At 40.4% G+C, this 21,168-nt stretch overlaps 3 protein-coding genes across 9 annotated transcripts in view; 1 reads left to right on the top strand and 2 right to left on the bottom strand.

Moving 5' to 3' along the window:
* Positions 1–5,799, bottom strand: LOC125770766 (uncharacterized). The gene is made up of 6 exons (XM_049440735.1): positions 5,267–5,799; positions 2,622–2,769; positions 1,870–1,963; positions 1,561–1,681; positions 1,142–1,366; positions 1–1,005 (listed from the first exon to the last, which is right to left on the bottom strand). Exons 1-6 carry the CDS (start codon positions 5,498–5,500, stop codon positions 214–216), a joined length of 1,614 nt encoding a protein of 537 aa, XP_049296692.1. The 5' UTR covers positions 5,501–5,799; the 3' UTR covers positions 1–213.
* LOC125770763 (coiled-coil domain-containing protein AGAP005037) overlaps positions 1–21,168 on the top strand; it is a 31,660-nt gene that overhangs the window by 5,332 nt on the left and 5,160 nt on the right. For 3 of the 7 annotated variants that reach the window (XM_049440726.1, XM_049440730.1, XM_049440725.1), the window contains exons 7-18: positions 9,102–9,186; positions 9,259–9,351; positions 9,430–9,550; positions 9,633–9,731; positions 11,310–11,464; positions 12,376–12,444; positions 13,497–13,580; positions 13,676–13,738; positions 13,810–14,090; positions 14,968–15,140; positions 15,226–15,408; positions 15,550–15,646. In XM_049440726.1, the coding sequence (XP_049296683.1) occupies positions 9,102–9,186; positions 9,259–9,351; positions 9,430–9,550; positions 9,633–9,731; positions 11,310–11,464; positions 12,376–12,444; positions 13,497–13,580; positions 13,676–13,738; positions 13,810–14,090; positions 14,968–15,140; positions 15,226–15,408; positions 15,550–15,646 (1,503 nt within the window). Of the gene's footprint in view, positions 1–9,101; positions 9,187–9,258; positions 9,352–9,429; positions 9,551–9,632; positions 9,732–11,309; positions 11,465–12,375; positions 12,445–13,496; positions 13,581–13,675; positions 13,739–13,809; positions 14,091–14,967; positions 15,141–15,225; positions 15,409–15,549; positions 15,647–18,421; positions 18,466–21,168 lie in introns of all 7 variants that reach the window. The other 4 variants (XM_049440731.1, XM_049440727.1, XM_049440729.1 and 1 more) reach the window with 4 other exon arrangements.
* On the bottom strand, positions 9,725–11,339 carry LOC125770770 (uncharacterized). The gene is made up of 3 exons (XM_049440740.1): positions 10,318–11,339; positions 10,056–10,192; positions 9,725–9,981 (listed from the first exon to the last, which is right to left on the bottom strand). Exons 1-3 carry the CDS (start codon positions 10,680–10,682, stop codon positions 9,791–9,793), a joined length of 693 nt encoding a protein of 230 aa, XP_049296697.1. The 5' UTR covers positions 10,683–11,339; the 3' UTR covers positions 9,725–9,790.

The following is a 21,168-nucleotide window of genomic DNA, read 5'->3' as shown; positions in this document are numbered from 1 at the left end:
GTCGATATGGTATAATACATTTATTACGCTTTTAGTGCATACATCACTTGTACACCTCTCACTCTTGGGCTATGGCTTCATAGAAATACACTAATAATGTACGGTTTGAGGTATTTAAATATTCCATACTGTTTACGTTACGTACTGCGAGCGTTTCATCTCGGCCTCGGATCCTACTCCATGCGGGACCGGTTGGGGTTTCCCCACCCAATCCTAGAAATGGCCACAGTGAGATGACGCCTTAGCCGATAGTGCACCACCCAATTCCGTCACTGCATCCTTCCACGCGAATATGAGCGCCTTGGCAAAAGGTTCCGGTGCACACTTGGAGCAGATGTTCATGACAGCACGCACCTCCTCCTCGGCAGGTTCTTTATCGTGCTCGCGAATTTCATCCTCAATATCCGTTTCGCGGCCCACCTTATTCTTGAAGTCGGGCAAACCAAACTCTGCCAATCCGTCAAATATGTACTCGGAGCTCTGCAATAGTGAACCGTCCTGTAGCTGAATCAAGTCGCGCTTTGTTTTCGTTTCCGTCGCAGCACCGGTTTGGTCGAGCTTGGCGGCTATCTTCGCTGCCGTTTGACGCTTGAAAAGCTTCCGCGGGCTTGTGTCGGTGGGAAGTTGAACGATGGAGTATGCACCGCCAGAGTTTGTCGATGGACCCGCGAGCAACTCGCTGCTACTATCGGGGAATGTAAACGTACTGGACGAACCGATCGATCCGCTTGTGCGAGGGAACTGACCGATCACGTTGTTTGATGCGAGCTGCTCCTGCAGGAATCGAACACCGGTACTGAACTGACCGTTGACAAAGTTGGTCGTAACGGTGGCACCATTGCCGGTGGACGGGCTAAAACCACCGACGAGCTGAGACGGTAAACCCTTGGTAGGAATGCCTAGTGAGCCACTGTTCTGTTGGGGGCCATTTGTCGCTAGATTGATCTTAACGCGCGTTGGTATCTGTCCATTTGCTAGCAGCGGGTTCGCCGGTTGAGGTGAAGGCTAACAACCAGCGCAAAAAGAACGATTGCAAGAAGGTTTAATTAGTATCCGAAATTGGATGACGCGCGCACTGTTCGTGTAGAATGAAGCAATGTGCGTACAAACGAGAACAAAAAAAAGGAAGCAAACAACTTACCGCCACCTGCGTCCGTGGTGTGGTAGACGAAACCTCACCGCCGTTATGATCGAAATGGTGCACATGGTGATGTTTGTGGTCGCGGTGTGCCTTTCCCGCGCTCAGCGCTACCTTGTACATCTGGATCGCCGTCAGCTCGAAGTGCAACCCAACATCAGTCAGTCCGGTAATGGATGGACCACCGGAGAACAGCGTACCGTAGGGTTTGATTTCGTAATTTACCAGCTGCGTAGGGTGGCAATGGAGGCGAGCGAAGGCAGATTTCCATGCGTCGTCATCATTGCGCATTTGGTCGGAGAAAAGAAGTAGAGATTGTTTATCGTTTTGCCAGAACGCTCCCGATGCACGATGTATAGAGGCTGGTGCGCATGCGTACACCGTGTCGAAAGTGTCTCAAGGCTGTGTCTGTGTGCACTTACCCGGTTGTGGAATCCGCGTCCGACGCGTTCCGATTTGATCCACAGTTGCCATTCGCCGGTCTTACCGTTCCACGACGCACAAGCGTGGTGCCACTTTCGCATTTTGAAAGGATAGTTCAACCTGTTTTAACAAGAAGTGAGATAATATTCGCTGTTCGTGAGTGTCTTCGAGAGTTTTCTGGAGGTCGCTTATACTGGAGCGGCTTTGGTAAGATTACATAAAATTACATTGTTCGAAGAATTGGGGTTTTTCTGTTGTTTTGCCAGTTTTGCCTTTCTAGCAAAAACACCACGAACATACAGACCTACCTAAAGAGTGACTGGCCATGAACGGCCATACTAATGAAGCTCATGCCCATGTTGTTGGATATCCAGAGCTGTATTTCGCGTGGTTCATCTTCCGCTGGTATTCACGAGTTCGGAGAGAAAGGACCGTCGATGAAGGATTCAGCATGGAACACAGAGATAGAATAAGATAAAGCAAATCATGCTATAGTGATGTGGTAGCGTAAAACGATTAAAGTCTGTATCGATAGTTCAGTAGGATATTATGTGGAACGCAACGAATGACGTGCAACTAGCGGATCGTCACTCGCTTGTCGTCGCCACCTGCTCTGTTGCAAGCGAAAGGTGCGTTTTCACGTATCACGTTGCGTTTTACGTCGAAATACCGCGATCACGATCGCAGTAAATTCCGTTCGGGTTATGCGTAAGACGATCAAACCACTGACGATGCTTCGGCTGCGTACATTCACCGTCGATGGAATGTGACGCAGTCAGGTGAACGAAATGATTCCGGAGCGCCTAGGGCTATTTAGCGTAGCCGCCATGTGTCATAACGAGAGCAAAGTGGTAGCTGTGCGCCACTTATTATGCAGCCCAGAAAACCCCAATGCGAAGGCATGGAAGCCAAAGTTTAAGGGGAGATTAAGCTGTGACGATGCACTTTGGCTGCGTGCATTCAAATCAATCATGACGCCTTCCCGTTAGAGCGCGCTTGATCGTTGCGTAGCTTCTTAGTAAATCGATCAGGTTACTCGCTCTTGTAGCAGGACACTTACCGGAGTAGGTGAGGATTGTGTGGTCGCCGGTATGATTGGTGAATCGCATCCACATGCAGAGCGTGAACTGGGAAAGGGCTGGCAGTTTGTTACCGTACTTCACTGTACCGTCGTGATCAAACGCATATTTGTCGAAGCTGCAGCTATCCTGCGAGATTAGAAGTGAGAGGTTTTTGCGGCTATTATTACAAATTAGCAGAAACTTAATTAAATTCAATCATAACATAAAGGTTGACCGCTAGAATCGATAGAATCGATACAAAAACACATGTGTTATGTGTTGACGCAGATTTTGTAAAATACCAGCCAAGGGCAAAGACTAAAACTGTAAACATGTTTGGACTAATCGATCTGTGTTTTTGGTGTGAAAGATTACGTCATGATCGAAAAAACCATGAAGCTGTAGTATACAATCCTTTAGTAGAAAACACATGCTTTGGTGCTGTGCGAAGGTCATGTGCTGGTGTGCTGTTCCTCATTAGCGGAACTTTCGAGAGGAAAGCTTTCCTGACCACACGCAACATTTTGCGTAGCGGCGGCGGCACATGAGTGAGGTAGTAAATCTATTTTCGTAAAGTTGTTGCTCGCAGTATTTCGCTTTTTCAACCCACAAACACCCACTAACGATTCGCGATCGTTTGCCGCTTAGAAAAGGTGTCCTTCGCTGGAGCAGCGATTGCTAAGAAATTCAACCACGTTCTGGTATCGGCTTCGAAGAACCTTCAAAAGTGTGTTCGTTGCAAAAGGGAAGTAGTGTTTAGAAACCACAAAACCTAATCAGTGGTACTGTGGCCAACTTAGAATTGTGCATTGTTTTGCGAACTTTTGCAACTCAAATATATGGTGAGTTACATTGGTTGAACTTTGGTAAATGACGGCGAGCGCGTTTTCGCCGTACTGTTTTATGTGGGACGATTAGAAATGATTAGTCATACAGATCTTGTTCATGCAAATAACAAATGCAAATCTTTTGTAACGCAAATCTGGTTTGAAATGTGCGGTTGGGTGGGTAGCAAAGCATAAAGCAAACCCGCTAAGTGTTTGAGTCGGCATACTTTCGGTACGCAATCGTAAGAAAATATTAACGGAACAGCTTGCCCCCTTGTCAACAGTTTGCAAGTCCGGGTACGATTTGCCGTAGCACAAAACTCTCAAGGATATGGAGCCATTTTTCTGCCTTTCCTTTGTGTCGGATTTATGACTACCACTGAGATTCTTATTATCAACCACCAGATACGAAGGTTAAGCGCACGGACCCAGTGCCGTCGTCCTTGAGTAGTTTCTAGTGTCCAGCTTTAAAGCATGATTTTGTGCTCTTTGCTGGTGGTATGTCTAGATAGGGTGGAAAAGAGTAGATTAAATATCGGTCGTGTGCCGCTGATAGGCTGGGAGAGCTGATCAATTGTAACAGAAAACGAGTTTGAATGACTTGACGGAATCAACAGATTGATCTGTTGATCAGTTTACCCCTTTTTTCTATTAGTAGAAGTGAATGTATCAGCGAGAAGTGTGCGCGAAATCACTGGAATGCCTTTTAATGTCTGGAAGATTAAATTATATTTATTTCCAATGTTAGATCATGTATCAATGCTGTACACCACGTCTACGGGGTTTTCGGTACTCAACCGTTACAATCGATCGGACGCTAATAAATCAATTAAGGAAAAAAGTAAAGGGTAGGACACAAGCACACGGTTGGGAAAACAAAATTTTCCAGAGAAAAAGAGAGAGAGAGAGAGCACTGGACGATATAATGAAGGCAATTTCTATTCGCAAGTGTAAGTGGAAAGTTTACAAAATCATGTCTGTGTGTTTTTTTATCGTCTTCTCCCGAGCCCAATCCAACCATTAAGCGAATTAATTACAAATCAGTGCCGACCTCACAGAAGAAGAAAAAAACACAAACCAAAAATTTCGATTCAAATTGGCTTCAAATTTTGCATTTCATCAATGTTGAAATAGTGTGCCAGAGGTGAAACAGCAGCAGAAAGTTTGGAAAAACATTTGGAAATATATTTCCTCTAACAATAATAATTCCACACCAACCGATACGTGCTCTATTAATTTTTCGCACGTGTACGTACGGTTGCGGCAATGGTTGCGAAGCCTGGCATCGGTGCGACATGCGATGCGCCCGCACTATTCCTTGCGACATCCATTTAATGCTACGGTGTGCGGTGAGCACTCGCTTTGATTTGAGCGTACGCGTCCGCATGCTTTGGGGACGGATCGGAGATTGCAGCTCCACATTACAAAACTTGCAACTCCCAAACGCGACGGGGATCTGGTGTAGCCTATAGGCTGGGCAGCATGTGTGTCGCGCGCACTGGCTATTACATCATTGTTTTTACGGCGTTATTTTGCATTACTGTGTCACACACAGGTATGGCTCTTTCTTTTTTTCCGCCCCGCACGGTGCTCGTTCATCACTGCAGATTAATCGGTGTGGAAAGTCGATGTATAAGCGGATCTTATGCTGTGATTTTTACTTGGAGCTACGGTGTACTAGGCATGCAACAGGGAACGCGGCACCGGACAGCATTTTAATGCGGCACGCTTAATTCATTTTAATCGTATGGTATGGTTGAACAGTATCGATTGGATCATTTACCATCATAATAAGATATTGCGCGTCTTGTACTTACCTCACCGCCGGAAGAAAACGAGGCCAAGAAATCTTCTGATCCTGTAAGAACGCGTTCTTCCGATGAGCTAGAATCTGGAAGCAGAAGCTTCGGTGTGCTTCCAACAACCGATGTCCCCAAGGAAGGGTACAGATTTCCGTGGTAGGTCACCGTCTGTTGCGGAAGTGCAGAAGCGATCGAGCATAAGGTGCAGATCGCCACTGCTGCACACAGTGAAGCCATACGAGCAGCCATAGTACTATTCAATTTGCAATCCTGGACCAGTCCAGGACACAATGACGCACAAAAACAGCACCAAAGCTAAACTTCAATTGCCCACACTAAAACACCGTTAAACACCACAATCCACCAAATGGCTTTAGGAAAGTTTCAACCCTACGATTACAGCTTCAACCAAACGGTTTAACATCAACACTCCTTTCGTACATGCGGCTATAGGCGCCGGTTCACAAATACCCGATTGGTACCACCTTACAATACCGAGCCACGAACTGCAACTGACGCTTGACGGTGGACAGTTCAGCGCACGAGGCTTACGCGCGACTTTTGCGCGCGCGCGCGAGCCAGCGCTCGTCTCCCTACTGCTGCTGATTTTATGATTTTTTTTTTCGTTGTTGCTGCTGTTGTTGTAATTCTTCTACTGGTTGCGTCTTTGGGAAGTGGAAGCCCCAAAGGGGCGTTTGGCCAAAAAATTGTCGATCAACAACATATTCCTGCTTGCAACGATTAACCCTTCCAGCCACCTTCTTACAACGTTTTGGGACGCCACTGTTGTTTTTTTTTTGTTGCCGCTGTTTTATGCTGTGCTTGTGTGTTGCAGTGTTGTGGTTTGCTCTAATGACCGCCATGTAATAATGCCGGTCTAAACGGACGGAGATAGTGTGGCGGATTGACTCAACCCATGCCGACGCGTTTTGTACAAAGAAATGGCCTCTTCAGCCCCATGCGCTATTTTCCTTCCTTTGCCACTTTTGTTTTATAGACTGGACAGAAGACAACTGCAGTAGTGGGCCCGCAATTAAATGGTACTAGACACGTTGGGTTTTGTTGTACGCAGACACTTTTAACACCGCACGATGGTGGTGTAACACTCGCAGTCTGTGCGAAATTTTTGCATAAGATTGGTATACGGTGAAACATGGCGATTGTTTTTTTTTGAGTTAGTATCATTGATTGCCTGCCTGACCATAATGAAATGTGAACAATTTATTTATGGCAATAACAATTGAATTGTAACTGCTTGCCATACATGTTGAGGGGGCGTAACAAGTTCTTATTTTTGCGCAATACTCATTTCATTGGAAGAATTGCAATAACGTTTGATTTAAACATTTAACAAACAATTTACCTTTTGCAGTAGATTACAGCTGGGGATAAAAATACACCTGCCCTTGACTTCCTTTCAGTGATCAGTTTTGGTGTGACCTTTGTCAAATATATTATTTAGTAGTTTAATTAACATATGCAACATATCCGTTTGCGTCTAATGGTGTTCCTTTTCTAATGTAATCGAAAAAGCTTCTTTCGCATTAGCCACTCTAATGCTGCCCATACATGTCTATTAATTGCCGCCCAAGGGACGGACCCGCAAGCTATCATAAGATAATTTTCAATATTTCAATTTCTTGACGGCATTGAGGAGTAGGCGTGGAGAGTGAAACAAAAAAAAAAAATCAATCACCGTCTAATACTCACAGCTGCAGCTGATCGGGAGAAGGGTGAATCACTTAGTCATACCTTTGATTATCGATATTGATCGAGTCCGGATTAAAGCTACCCACACTGCATCTGGCAGGTACTCTCCGGACCGGTACCCAGTGGAAACGACAGTGGTACTAGTAGTAGTTTAACTAATGTTCGCTAACACCACCCGAACGTGAAACGAAACCCACCCCATCATGATCGGACGATCCCGACCTACACCAGATTGCGTTCGATAGGACTTTGCGAGAAATGATACATAACAGCGTTACTAACGGACAGTGCCAACAAACGATCACCTACCCTGCATAGCCAAAACATAGTCCCCGGGGTGAAATTGGCCGATTGAGTTTGGATGTTCAACACAATCGAGCATCAGCCTCATTGAAAGAATTGGCCCGGTAAAAGGCAATAACGGAGTGCGAATGGTGTTGAATGGAATGGGGGGAGACCACCGATCGGATGGGGCTGGGTTTGGGCGTTCGCCTGCATGCCCGAGATGTACGGATGAAAGACACACAAAAAAAAAACCGTCACTGTTATGCAATCGGCATAACACTGGTCCAAACAACATCGTCGTCGTTGAATGCATCCGGCAACTGCCACTTATGCATCGCCAAAGTCCGAACGAAGAGAGCAGAAAATATTAATCCGAAAAATTGTTAATTTCGTCGAGAGTTTATGGTCGTGGGCCGGCAGGCTTCGGCACGAGATGGTTTTGCGGATTGGAGCTAACGAGCCGGAAGCAGCTGATGAAGAGATGGAAGAAATGTATATTTTGTGGCGTGGCCGTAGAAGTAGATTAATATCTCAACAGCTGTTTTGTTACTTGAATGAAGCTGGTATCGATCTTGTCGAGCGTTTCCCATAGAAACAATGTAAAGTTTTGTTTGTTTCGATCGTGAAGGAATTGATAATGCACTTGTGTTCCAACGAGGCTTTGCCATGCATTGATGCAAGTGTGTACCGAAAACACGAATGTTCCACAATGCGAAACCTGAATTTGGGTCGATCATAGAAGCCGCCCTTACAGAGTAAGGCTCATGTAATATGTTGTGTTTGTGCCTTCGACAATAAATACACACGCACCTTACCAGCGACATTCGACCGGAACGGTCGTACATCGTTTATGGACGAGAAAAATGGGTATGAGACGATACCGATCGTAAAGTTGTCACGTCGCGCTCAAAGCATTTCACTTTTCATCTCTTGATCGGTTTGTAGCGGGTGCTGGGGTCACTATCGCTGTCCTAACGATTCGCCCGCCGATTAGTCGGTTTCGGTTGATGAGATTTCCAAAAAACAAAAAAACACTTGCGAAATAAACTGATGGCCTAATTTTCGGATCAAAGATTTTACTTTCTTTCGGGCCAACACAGTGCACGCGATGCTGCAAACCAATGGGGGAGTGTGCGGGCATCTGTCTCGACCTGTTCCCTATTTCAACGCTTGCCCGGCTAATGTGCAAAAGCGTCGAAGCAATTAATACTGGCCTTCGGTGGGTAAAAGGCTGTATTAAGAAATAAAAAATAAAAAATAAATTGCAATCTATCACCGGAGCGGATTTCGTCACGGTGGTAACTATAGGCAGTGGGTTAAAGGAGGGGGGGAGAGGGATGTTTATTGTCGAACCCGGGACGCTCCATTTTCCGCCGGGTGAGTTCCTACGAATGAAAGTACCTCCGCATGTACCGGGCGAGAGAACGTGAAAGGACTATTGAGCGGTGAGCTCGTACGTAATAGCCCCATAAGTGGCTCGTAAAGCATGATGCATACTATCTTACTTGGTGGCTGGTACAGTTGCAGTACATCTACTGTTTGCTCATGAAACTGTGACCATCATACGCAGTCATGGCGGCATTTTGTCATGCCCACGGTCTGTTGCATTGTTGAACCTATTAACATCGTCCAGCAGACAGAAATGAATACAAGTATTGTCTTAAATTGTATAAATCTAATTGAATGTTCCTGACATTAAGCTTGTCTTTTTTCATGCAACTAAGTATTCCATCCTGTGATATTATGAAAAGATGTTTCTATTGAATTTATCAAACTTTAATAAATACAGAACATTTCATCTCACTTAATGATTTAATCCATCTTTGTTCATTTACTTTATCTCATTTCTTCTCAGCAACCTACAAAAACCCCATACTATGTTGGTACAACTCAAACGTTACCTAGAGGAATGTACTCGGATAGAAACAAGGGAGCAATAGGTGAGCGCTGATCGATTCATAGAAGCACTGACGCCACGATGACGTAACATTCTCGTTTTTTTTTGTTCACAGGAGTAGCATCGAAACCGATTCGTTCGTACGGCTCACGAGGCAATATTGCGGGTCCGATGCCGTACACTACGGAGCAGCTGTACAACATTCCAGGTATCCATGCGTTCTGAATAATATTTTTGTGTTATAATTCGAAATATTTTCATCATGCGGTGTCTAATCTCTAAACAGATGGATATATGAGTTCGCCAGAACGTAGTGGAGCATCGCGAGGAGCGTACGAAGAGCCTTACTACAGCCAATACGGTACACGTTCCACGACCGTTACACCGATTATCGATGAAGAACAAGGGTACGATTTTGTATAAATTAAAAATAATATATTTCACTTCATTTATTTCCATCGTTACAAATAACACTCTTCACACTCGTAGGGATATATCGATCGCGGATGATCAGTATGCCATGTATGGTGTGAAAAATGTTGGACGAATTCCACGAGTGCCACCAAACCAGATGTACGATCATACCAGGTGAGTAATGGAGCGATGCCATCTTCCCAAAAAAGCATCTTCACCGGAGTTCGGTTGGATCAGCTTCCGGGACCCTTTGCATACCCTTCGGCAAATGCAACAAGCATCTGATGCAACTGCCCTGGATCATACGCATCCAAGGGCGTTATGTAGGTCAGATCTCGCTTGCGGCGCATGAATGGTTTTCGCTTTTTGATCGCCGACGTTAGCGTGGCCGTTCCGGTGATCGTGGGATGGTAGTAGGTCGTACCTAAAAAAAAGACAAATGGATAAAACTTGCTAGTAAAGCAAACAGAGAAAGGTATAAAAGCTAGCCTCAAGCACCTTTGCTCTTGATTGCCTGTACGATCATGCACAGCAGGTAACCAGCAAATGCCAAAAATGCTAAACCCGTAATGCTAATTTGAAATATTTTTTGAACCTTGGATGGTTTTGTGTTCCACGGCTCTACGGAGGACCTCCTGTGGCACAAGGTAGAAGATAAAGACGCTGTAAATTGCGATACTAAATTCCATCCATCACATAATCCAAAACAAGAATATGATGGTGGGTTAAATGTGCAGTTAAACAAATGTGTTGCTATTACCTGTCCACGGTGTTTGGCATCTTTAGTGGCGAAGCAAACATATGCTGACGATCGTTTTTGCCCGTATGGTCATCGCCTTCGGGCATTTCGCGTGTTTCTGCCTCCGGTTCATTGGTGGTGGCGTTCGAAAAGAAACTATTTCTCAGCTCACCGACTTTCCGCTGCAGTAGTAGTAATTGTTCCAGCGGCAGTCCTTCCAAATAGCGATAATCGTTCCACTTCAAATGGTCATCGTACAGTATGCCGCTATCGGTGACGTTATCGTTGCGTGCGGAAACAACTTCACTTAGGGTAACCATCACTAGGTACCATGTAGTAACAAAACCCAATCTTTGACCATACCGGCGGACAAATAAAGAGGTCATTTAAAAAATATATATTCTTTGTAGCACGATGGGTCAGCTTTTTTTCTCTGCCGTGCCTTGCGGAAAAGCGTTGAAAGCGAGGTCTTCTCTGCCGCAAAGTTGGTAATGAAATGCAGTACTGCAGCAGTAGTGGCTTAATCATCGTTGCGCTTTGGCTATAGTTTCACTGTCATTGTAACGCGTTCCGCTGCGACTGTCTCAAAAGTAGGATGTTATGTGAGGAACTGGAGCGTAGCTTGAACGAAAATTTTCTATTACTTATCTCTTAACGGTTTCCTCGTCGCTAAACACTGCAACCTAGCATCTAGCACAAAGTGTGTTTTAAAAGAATTATATTCCATAGTAAACTGTAAAGTATTAAGAGTACAAATGAGTTTCTGTAGTATTGATGTCAGATGTCGCCACCATCATTAATAGATTTTTAAGTATCATCATTGTCTGAAGACAGATCATCATTCTTGAAGCAGAAGACAGCAGATTCGCCCAAGATTGCAGTAGCCGGGCTATACAGAATTGTTTATTAGTTTTTTTTCTAATTTCTGTTTTTAATTCCAAAGAATCAATTTCTTTCAATCTAGACGCCTCTAACTGATAATGATTATTATCCATTTATAATTACAATTACAGATCGGAAGATCTCCATAGAATACGTGTCGAGCATATGGAGCGACAATTGGCCAACCTTACCGGACTGGTCCAGAAAGCCCTCACGCAAAATCCTCAACTACCGCTAGTTAACAACAGCCCAAATATTCTAAACATCCCTGGACAATATCGTAATGGTACGTAGCAGTTGTTCGCTGTGCGAAAGTGTCGTTTGCCTTCAGTATGTTGATGCGAATCATGTCTTTTCTTTTTGAATCAATCGTTACATTCCCAATTTTTGCAGTCTGCGTTACTATTGCTGCCTTGACAGCGATTTCGTGGGTTCCTCCCGCTCCCGTAGCTTTGCGTTTGTTGCATACTTTTTGGCAATTATGTTGGTTGAACTCTATAAAAAAACATATTTTCTTTTATAATAATTATGCTTGTATGTGTGTTTTTACCAGTTTTGCATACATAAATAGCTTTGGCATTTGGTTTTCTTTGTTTGTTTACTTATTTGTTTTTAATTATTGGTTGTATGGTTGTAAGTTTGGTGGTATATGAAACGGTTACGGTTTTTATAGGTTGTATTGATTTGTATTTTCTTTTTATATCAATTGGCTAGTCGTTAATATATCAATTAGAGCGTCCAAGTATTTTTCTTCACTTCATTTTTAAATATGTTTTTATGAATGGATTGGATAGTTTTGATATTACAAAAACAAATAGATTGGATTTTAAATATTAAAAAAAATGCATCGAAATGACTAACTCAACCAGCAAATGTTGTTATGAAAAGAAATTCCGTAATTACATAACCATATTTATCAATTATTTCAAACACCATTGTACAGATCGTTTTGATAGTGAAAACATTTGCGGTGTTTGTCGATGATTGATAAGAATGGTGTATAATTTCACTGCTTCTCATGGTATCATTCATCCTGTTGCGCATACGAAAGTTGTGCAAGCTCAACTCAATCAAATATTCTCTTTATGCAGTTTCATTCGCTCATCAGCATATGTATTTACGTATATGTATTTTACTTTCCAAACAATCCTCATTCCGTCACACAATCACAATGACTAACACACACTGATCATTTAGCTGAAGCTACTGGAGATGGTACAGTTTGCACGCGCGAAAAACCACCAAAATTGGGAAAATCAACATGTCGTAAGTTCAGTTATATCGAAAATATGCCCATGTTTCCTTGACAAAAAAGTTTCCTCTCGTTCGATCCACATCCAACCATGTTCCAGGCCGTCCGGAAAAAAACGTGCACAATAATACATTTCCTGTGTTTTTTGTAATATTCACCTGTTTCCGTCCTGTTTCCATTAACCATACATAATTCATTTGTTTATTCGCTCAGTAATACGATGTCGTTCGGCTTTTCCATTCTTACCATTTTGAAGCGAATAGAGTAGTTAAATGTGTAATGTTTTTTGTTTCATAGAGCATTAGATCTTAGTTCTTTATCTTTGAATCGGTGTTAGTTTTTAAGCGAATGTACAAAACATTAATATTTATTGCAAATTTAAAAAGTAATACATTCATGCATCATACGTTTGACTTAAAGTGTTAGTGGTAACGGAAAATCGAATTACGTTAGTAAAGCAGATTGGCGTGCTTCATAGGTATTTGGTATGATGTCCTTAACCATCAAAACAAGCGTAAACTTATTTCGTTTTAGTTCTAACATGCTTAGCACTTAATAATGCATAACGGTAGTAGAGGGGAGAGTACATGCAGTTACAACTGTACCTAGTGTAATATAATACATAACATGGAAGCTTTTGTAAATAGCTGTTGTATGCAATTCACTTGCTCTGTACGATAAAAATGTTATTGATTATTGATTTCGAACGTTACAGTTTCATAACTATTTAAGCCATGGTTTTATTTTTATTGTTTTGTACTGGTTTTCATAGCATGGTTTATACAGCATAAGACGCGGTTTACGATGTATGACAGCTTTATAAATTTTTAAACCAATTTTCAAATTATGAATTTTTGAAACAGGAAACTTACGATACATTCATACCATTCGCAATAAAAGCAAATTAAGCAAATCTTGAAGCCAACGTCCCAAATCTTTTATTACAGTTAGCAGCAGAAGCATAGCAAATTTGCCTTTTTCTCTATCTTTCTACCCTCCCTCTGTGAATAGTTACTGTAATGAACCGATGGTAATTTTCTATCGTGTTTTATTACTATTTTCACAGACAAATCGGTTTCGTTTGAAAAATCTGTTTCCTTCAGTGACGATATTCAGGGTGTGCCGAAATCTCACAGTCCACAACATTCTGGTACGTACGCAACAGTACAAATCTAGAAGTAGTAAAGTGCACATTCGAAAAGAAAGCTGCAAATACTAATGCAACGCCGTTTATTTCGTTTGTAGCAGACACAAAACCTCCTAAACCGGCAATTAAATCTTCAACATTACCTAGAACCTCATCACAGGGTATGTGTAGACGTACGATTACTGGTCGGAACGCATATCTCTAACGTGTTTTTTGTTTTTCTTCATTTTAGAACGCGATCGACTAAAACCACCACCACCTCCAAAGCCTCTGGTAATGATAGCGGGTAATCAGTACCGTACAGATCTAACACTCGCACCGGAAGTGTATAATCAACTGCGTGGCTTACAAAAGAAAGCGATGGATCTGCGAACGGAGGTCCGTACACTGCGTCGGTTAACGCAAACACAGGCTGTCGCTGTACGGGAGGACATTAAGGACACTTTCATGAGAATACGCGCTACCTTGCTGTCCAATTCAGGCTTCGTTTGGGGCCAAGGAGACAAGGAAAGGGTAAGTAGTAGAAATGTGCAAAGTGAGTAAGAGTGAGATAGTGAGTTGAAACGTTGTATTGAACGAGTTTCGTTCACTCACCACGAGGAGTTTTAGCGACTCTTTTTGTACTTACTCACTCATGAGTGTAAGCATGTAGCCATGGTAATTCGAGTTGCAAAAAGAGTAAATACGTGAGTTGAAACGAAAATGTGCGAGTCAGTTGAAACAAAATGAGTTGAAACGAAACGTTTGATACACATGAATTGAAACGGAATACATGTGTACAATACCCAAAATAGCCAAATGAATATACTTCTCGCTCTGCGTAACTATCAAACCTGTATAAGCGAACAAGCGGGCTAGTCTGATCGGCAAGGACATGAAACGGGATCCGCCTCTGCCTAAGAGATTGGCAAATTTATAGAATTTTTTTTTAATTTTTTATTCTTTTTCTTATTAAAAGCATTATTTGAGTGAAAAGAAACTTAGTTCAACCAATTCGGATTAAAATAAATCAATTTATAAAATTTTGCTTAATTTCTCAAAAAAAGCTAAGGCTATAGCCTTAGGAAATTTTCAAATTTATATATTTTTTTTAATTTTTTTATTTTTTTTTTATTTAAAGCAATATTTTAGTGAAAAGAAACTTATTTTATAGAAGTTTTATAGAAAGAAAGTTAATTTATAGCCAGTAACCTAACGCGTATCTCAACATTCACTGTCTTCTCCAAGATCCGCCACATAGTGAATATCAGTGGATGTTTTTTCGGTTTGGAATCCTTTCTAATAGTTTCCAACTCTTCTACGAATGTTCTTGTAGTATTAGGGAGAATATCTTATAGATTGATTAGGAAAGTAGAATTTTCAATATTCCTAAACTTTGTGTACTTTACAGACAAATCTTACAAGAGAAGAAGAAATCTATAAACAAGAAGTGATTCGATTGGAAAAGGATTTGGCCGATTTAGAATCGTCGGTGGAAGGTCTAAGAGGTGAAGTAATCAACAGAAGAACCCGCGTCAATATGGTCGCCGTTGAAGACATGGCACTAGTGCTCAGTCGTGCAAGGTAATGCCCGGCAAAGCCGATGGAAACGATCCAGCACGCGTTTTGTCACGATATTCCATGATTTTTTTTTATTTTTCTTACGCAGTAAAACTGTTGCTGAGCTGAAAATGCGTTTCCCAGTGTTACAGCAAGGGTTGCGAAATCTCATTTCCAACGAAATGGAGCATGTTTGTCGAGAGGAAGCATTCCTCAAAGATGAACCCGATCGGCTAGAAAACGCTTTGAGGCGATGTAAAAAATTAACCGGCACACTCGTGACGCTCAAAAGGTAATTATTGATATTCCTACCATCACATTACTATCCATTTTTGGCTAGAATCGTTACTCAAAATATTTTGCGTATGTGTTGGGTTTTGTGTGTGTGTTTTTTCTTCTACTTTTTATATGTCTCAACTTTCTCATGCAAAAGACTTGCGAGCGTACAGGAGCAACGATTACCCATACCGGATACGACGGGCACGGATGAAACGATCAAACCTCCGGAAACACACAACAACGTGAATAAGGTAAACTTTCTATCCTGTTTAACGTTTCTCAACTTACTAGCAACACTTCTATCCCTTATCTTAAACAACTAAATACAGCAACAATAGCCAATAAAAACCAAGTCTAGTTAATACCATTCGAAGCCGTCCTTTGCTATTGGTTTCGATTTGTTTGGTTCATCTTTTCGTTTCCACCTTTACTCTGTTTTCTACTTTTGCCTTTCGTTTGCTTTTCTCTCATACTCGCTCTGCTTAGTATGGTAATTTTGAAAACAATCCTCCTAAATTAGTCCTACTTGCTATCCCTTATCTCACCTTTCTCTGCCTGCCTGTCTGTTTATCTATGTCTCAGTTTGTCGCAGATTTATCCCTGCTAATTTCTAACAATTCAGCTAAGTTGATAACGTATACTCTGTGATCCCTTTTGGAGGGGATCCATAGTTTTCCATAGTGATTTGTGAGTTTTGCCAGGTCGTTTTGGTTTTGAGTGTGCTAAAATTTGTAATAATTGTACTATTATGGTTCTGTGGATCATTTAATTTAAACCAATCTGATAGTGACCTGATTGTGTGCATCTTGAAGCCAATCCTAATTACTGTGTACGTGTTTTTTGAAGCAAATTATTTCTCCTCATTGGGAATAATTCATAAAGTGTTAATACATTACTTAACATGAGACAAAAAATTGAATTCATCAATCATTCAATACGTGCTGAGAAAAATACGTGCAGCTTTTGCTTTTGGCAGAGTAAAAAAACGAACCTATCTGAGTCTGTAATCGATGCTTAAACTCAACCTATTTACATCTTTATATGTGCGTGACATATTTGAAGAATAGTTTCTTTTTATGACAAGTAGACTTTAAAATATTGTACAAAACCTGTCTCCGTACATAGTTCTTGCTGCTGCTATCCTTTTAATTGCAATGTTTAATCACTTAATCACAATTTTTAAACTGCTACCACCACTGCCACAACTGCTTTGCGAATTCCCTATTATAAAACGTGTGTGTTTCCCATGTTCACACACAAAATTGTGCTGTTTGTTCGCAGCGCTGCTTTAAAATAGTAATGTTTCGCCGTATTTAAGCGTGTTTAACACAAGCGTGGTATAATGTTGCATATGTTGGTAAAAATATAGTTGAAATCCGAATAATTTGCTCACAATTGTTAAAGTTAAAACAAACATGATTTTGACAGTCAATAAGTTATACACGCTAAAGTTCGGTGTGTTTATTATTTAAAAAAAAAAATTTAATCAGTCAGCGCTGCATTGTTGGACATTGGCATGATGTTCTTACTGCGTTCAGTAATTGATTTTTACTTCAACTATTCACTTGAACTTATATGTGTAGTTTTGGTTTGATATTTATTTATCGTCCTTAATTCGCATTATCTTTTGGTTAGGCTAATAGACACAGGCAAAAAAAGATCAAGCTGTAGCGGCTTCAAAAGTGCAACCTCCTACGCTATGCAAATACCAAGACAATTGCCCTGTGTCCTGAGGGCACATTTGTGCATAAGAAAAATCTTTAAGGCATACAAAAATAACACCATGCAGTTCATTGTACAGAACAATGCAGTTCAATGTTGCTTTGACGCTAGATATTGTAAAACTCCATTAATCCCAATCATACCAGAACGCTCTTCCTCTACTACCTTCTTTGTGTTTGTGTGTGTTTTTTTTTGTTAACTAGATCCTTCAATTTCATATTCCCCAGGTAATTAGGTACGTTTGTTTGTGCCAAACTGAGTAAAGTTAAATTTTTGCTAAAATATTCGCTTGAACTTTCAGTTTATGATCATTAATTGTAGGTTTTATGTTTGTTGTACGTCAGTTTGTTTTAAGTTTTGGTATGCTTTATGAATGATTTATAAAAATCATACATAAAATAATAAAAACATAGTAAAACCGTTATAATCAACTCCTGCTTCTAACAAAACATAACGAATAATCAAACGAAAGTGCATGCTTTTTTCTATGGACCCAAGGATAGAAAAATCTACCTTACAACTATTGGATATTTTGTTATCCGAACATTATTTTCGTCCATTATCTTCCATTACTCACGATTTCACTTTTTTTACTCATATATTTCTGGCACAATTTATTCGAAATGTAAATTTGATCATCTTTCCATTTACACCTGTGTTAAATAATACGTTTGTTTGTTTGGTTGTTTTTCGTTTCTTTCTATTTGACTCAATTTAATGCAATTTATACTTTCCAAACATAATAATCAGCAATAACTAATTCGAACCGTATAAAATAGAAAACTATTTAAACTCCGTGCTACAAATCACTAGCATATACCTTTGGGAAAAAAACGAACCTACCTACCATTTTCCTCCTCCGCATAATCGGCAAACCTTAAAACAGCTCTCTTCTTTCATCATGTTACCATTAACACCAACTAATTTGTTTCTTCGGACGGTTATTCTCCTATCTTAACTCCCCGTAAACTTACCTTCCGTGCAAGTATTGTACACGGTCTTGTTGCCCTTCCATTTTGTGTATGACACTGTTCAAACATCCCGTTCGTCCGACATCCCAACCGACCGGAGCAAAAACCAGCGTCTGATTGTATCTAAAGCCCGAATCAGGGGTCAAGTTGTTGTAAAACAAAATTACACCCTCACTCCCCCGCCCACTTCCTTACGCTTCCATCGGTATGAACATTCGACCATCACATCACCCAACCAACCATTTTCCCCCCTTAAATTCAACGAACCCACATCACAGTTTGAGAGACGAATCGATGCTAAAATGTGCATTCATATAATTTTGTGTTTTATAGTTCAACTGGCGATGGAGTTCTAACTTCAAAGAGGCGATCACTGAGTAAATTATGCTCCTACTTAAATAATCAACAACCAAAAAAAAAAACAATAGTTTCTTCCTTTTTGTTCTTTCGACGCATATTACTTTCTACTCCTCTTGTTTGTTTTTGTTTTTGTACTCCTCAACGTTTGTTTCACGAATGTCCCGTATGATGCAGAGCAAAAGCAAACAAAATTTTGCATATCAAAATCTTCTCACAAAATCAATCGTTCTCTACTTCTCTACCACCACCACACAGTTTTTGCCTTTTTTCTTCTAATGCCACGTCTATATATATAAATATTGGTCTCCTAATATATTCTATGTTTGTAATGATTCTGCTGCAGTACACATGAGCACACTTGCATTCAAAACTTTGTTCACAATATCACTCAAATATATGCTCTCTGGTACAATCTGGAACACATTTAAATTGTACAATGGTTTGGATTTCATTCTTTTCTTTTTTTGTTATTTTATATACGTTCTCCATTTGCCATTTAATTTTTTTTACGCGTTTTTCTTTTTATTTCAATCCCCAGCAGCTTGCTTGTGCAAGTACATTGGTTTAGTTGTTATAAGTTTTTCACGGCCCTTCAGTTAACAGAAACTCTTTTCTACAGCATAAACTTAACTGCTCTCTACGCATTCTTTTCTCTACGCTCTGTGTTCTCTGTACCATTTGGTCTTTGATTATCCTCAACCACTCAACACCACTTATACTTATACTACAATCTTCTTCATCGCACAAAATAACCAGATTGCAAGTGCAATCCCACAAAAGCAACATTCGCAACAATCGTAACAAATGCTTTACGCAACAATATTCCTAAATACACTGTGAGGAGATGTGAGTGTTGTTGTGCGTGTGTGTGTGTGCTGTTTGTATGTGGGGATGCGTGTACGTGTTTGTTTGTGTAATTGTATGAAAGCTGGTGGATGTTGTTATTTATCGGTTTACTTACAATCAACACGAATTTTCCGTCTCGTTGTCCATTTGTCTACTTCCATTTTCTATCGCTGTTTGTCTGTTTCCCACCAAAAATCCCTAAAGTACTTCCGGTTCAGTGTTGTCCAGAACAGTAAGGTTCCATCAAACAAACCAAAAATGTATACTATATAATAAATTATACTAAACGCAAGTCTTCGAACCGTTTAACTAAAGCAATGTAATCAACCAAAAGCCTTCTTTTTTCCTGCCGCATCTGTTTTGCGTTGGCATCTATCTTAAAGTCCTTCCTAAATCAATGTGACCCGTTTGTTTCTGTATGAATAGTTTGCTGACTGTGTATCACCAGTACTGTTTCGTATTCCTACTCGTTTGGTTGCCACTCTGACTCGTTGGTACGTTTAGTATGTTACGGAATGGCACACTAACTGTCCTTCGGCCGCGTGCTGAAATAGGATAAAATTTATTTTAAGTTTCTTTTTGTTCCGCTATTTCACACATTCATTCGCTCACGGATCCTTGCAAAACACATCGTAGTATGAACTGTAGATAAATAATGCATGACACTTAACACACACAGTATTACTCATTAAAGTATTACTATCGATATTACTATCGATATCACGTTTGTTTCCCTCTAAACCACCTCACTTGACGAAAGTTGTCATCACCATAATCGTTGTTATGCTTATAAGCTGTTTCAAAGAATTGTTTCCTGTTCATTTTATTGTTTTCTAGTAATAATATTAAAATCAATAACGCACAGTACTATCTATTAAAGAGGTTGATATGTTTTTTTCTCCAAGTTTCTAACCTGGTAAAAAATAATTATAGTTTCGTTTTTATAAAGTTTAATTTCATTGTAAATGATTTAATAGGCAATTTGAACTGAAATTTTCATTTGATTTGAATTTTTATTAGAAAGATACACGATCTGTTGTCTGGATTTGAAAATAAATTTGGAAAAATATATCGATAATCAGTGAAATGATACTTAAAACTTTAAATATTTCACTGCGTACCTTTATTGTGTAGTACACTGTCTTAGTAAATAGTACATCCAATGCATTACAATATATTCATCTTATCCATAATCATCGTTACATTTTCATGGTTAGACATTAAGTTGATTGAAGAGTGATTCAAGATTCAAGAGATGCAACATTATACTGTCATATTTTAATACCTAAAAAAAGCATAACGCTTGAAAAGTTGCAAAGTGACAACTAAACTTAGTATTTGTGACAGAGACCTTAAAGGAACCATTACATATTGTTTTGTTACGTTACGTCTTAACGTCTTAACGTCTTAACGTAACGTTACCAACGCAATGAAAGCATTTCTATACAAAATCACTAGAGAGCAATGAATTTCACTTATTAGTACACACAGGTTTGAAAGTAGCAGAATTCAACTGCAATTGCTGCATTGGTATATCGCCTGCCTTGGGAAATTTATTTCGGTTCAGGCTTTTTGTTTTGCCAACAACCATCGGTCACTGCTGAATACTCAACATGAAATTGGCAATATCGTTAATATATACTGAAACCGTTATCTAATGAGGCATTGACAATTCGGACACAAATTTCGATAAACAAACAAACCAAAAATGGCCAAACAGTTAAACCTTTCCCTCCCAATTGGCCGATCCATCCAAGACGTTTGCTTTCGTTTTATCTTTATCAATGTATAGCTGAGTAGAGTTGTACAAGAGATATAAATGTCTTTGATCTGTTTTAACTTTGGATGCAATCCCGAATATGTTTGCTTACTAA

Source organism: Anopheles funestus, chromosome 3RL, assembly GCF_943734845.2.
Source record: "Anopheles funestus chromosome 3RL, idAnoFuneDA-416_04, whole genome shotgun sequence".
Taxonomy (NCBI): domain Eukaryota; kingdom Metazoa; phylum Arthropoda; class Insecta; order Diptera; family Culicidae; genus Anopheles; species Anopheles funestus.
This window is presented reverse-complemented; position numbering and strand designations above follow the sequence as displayed.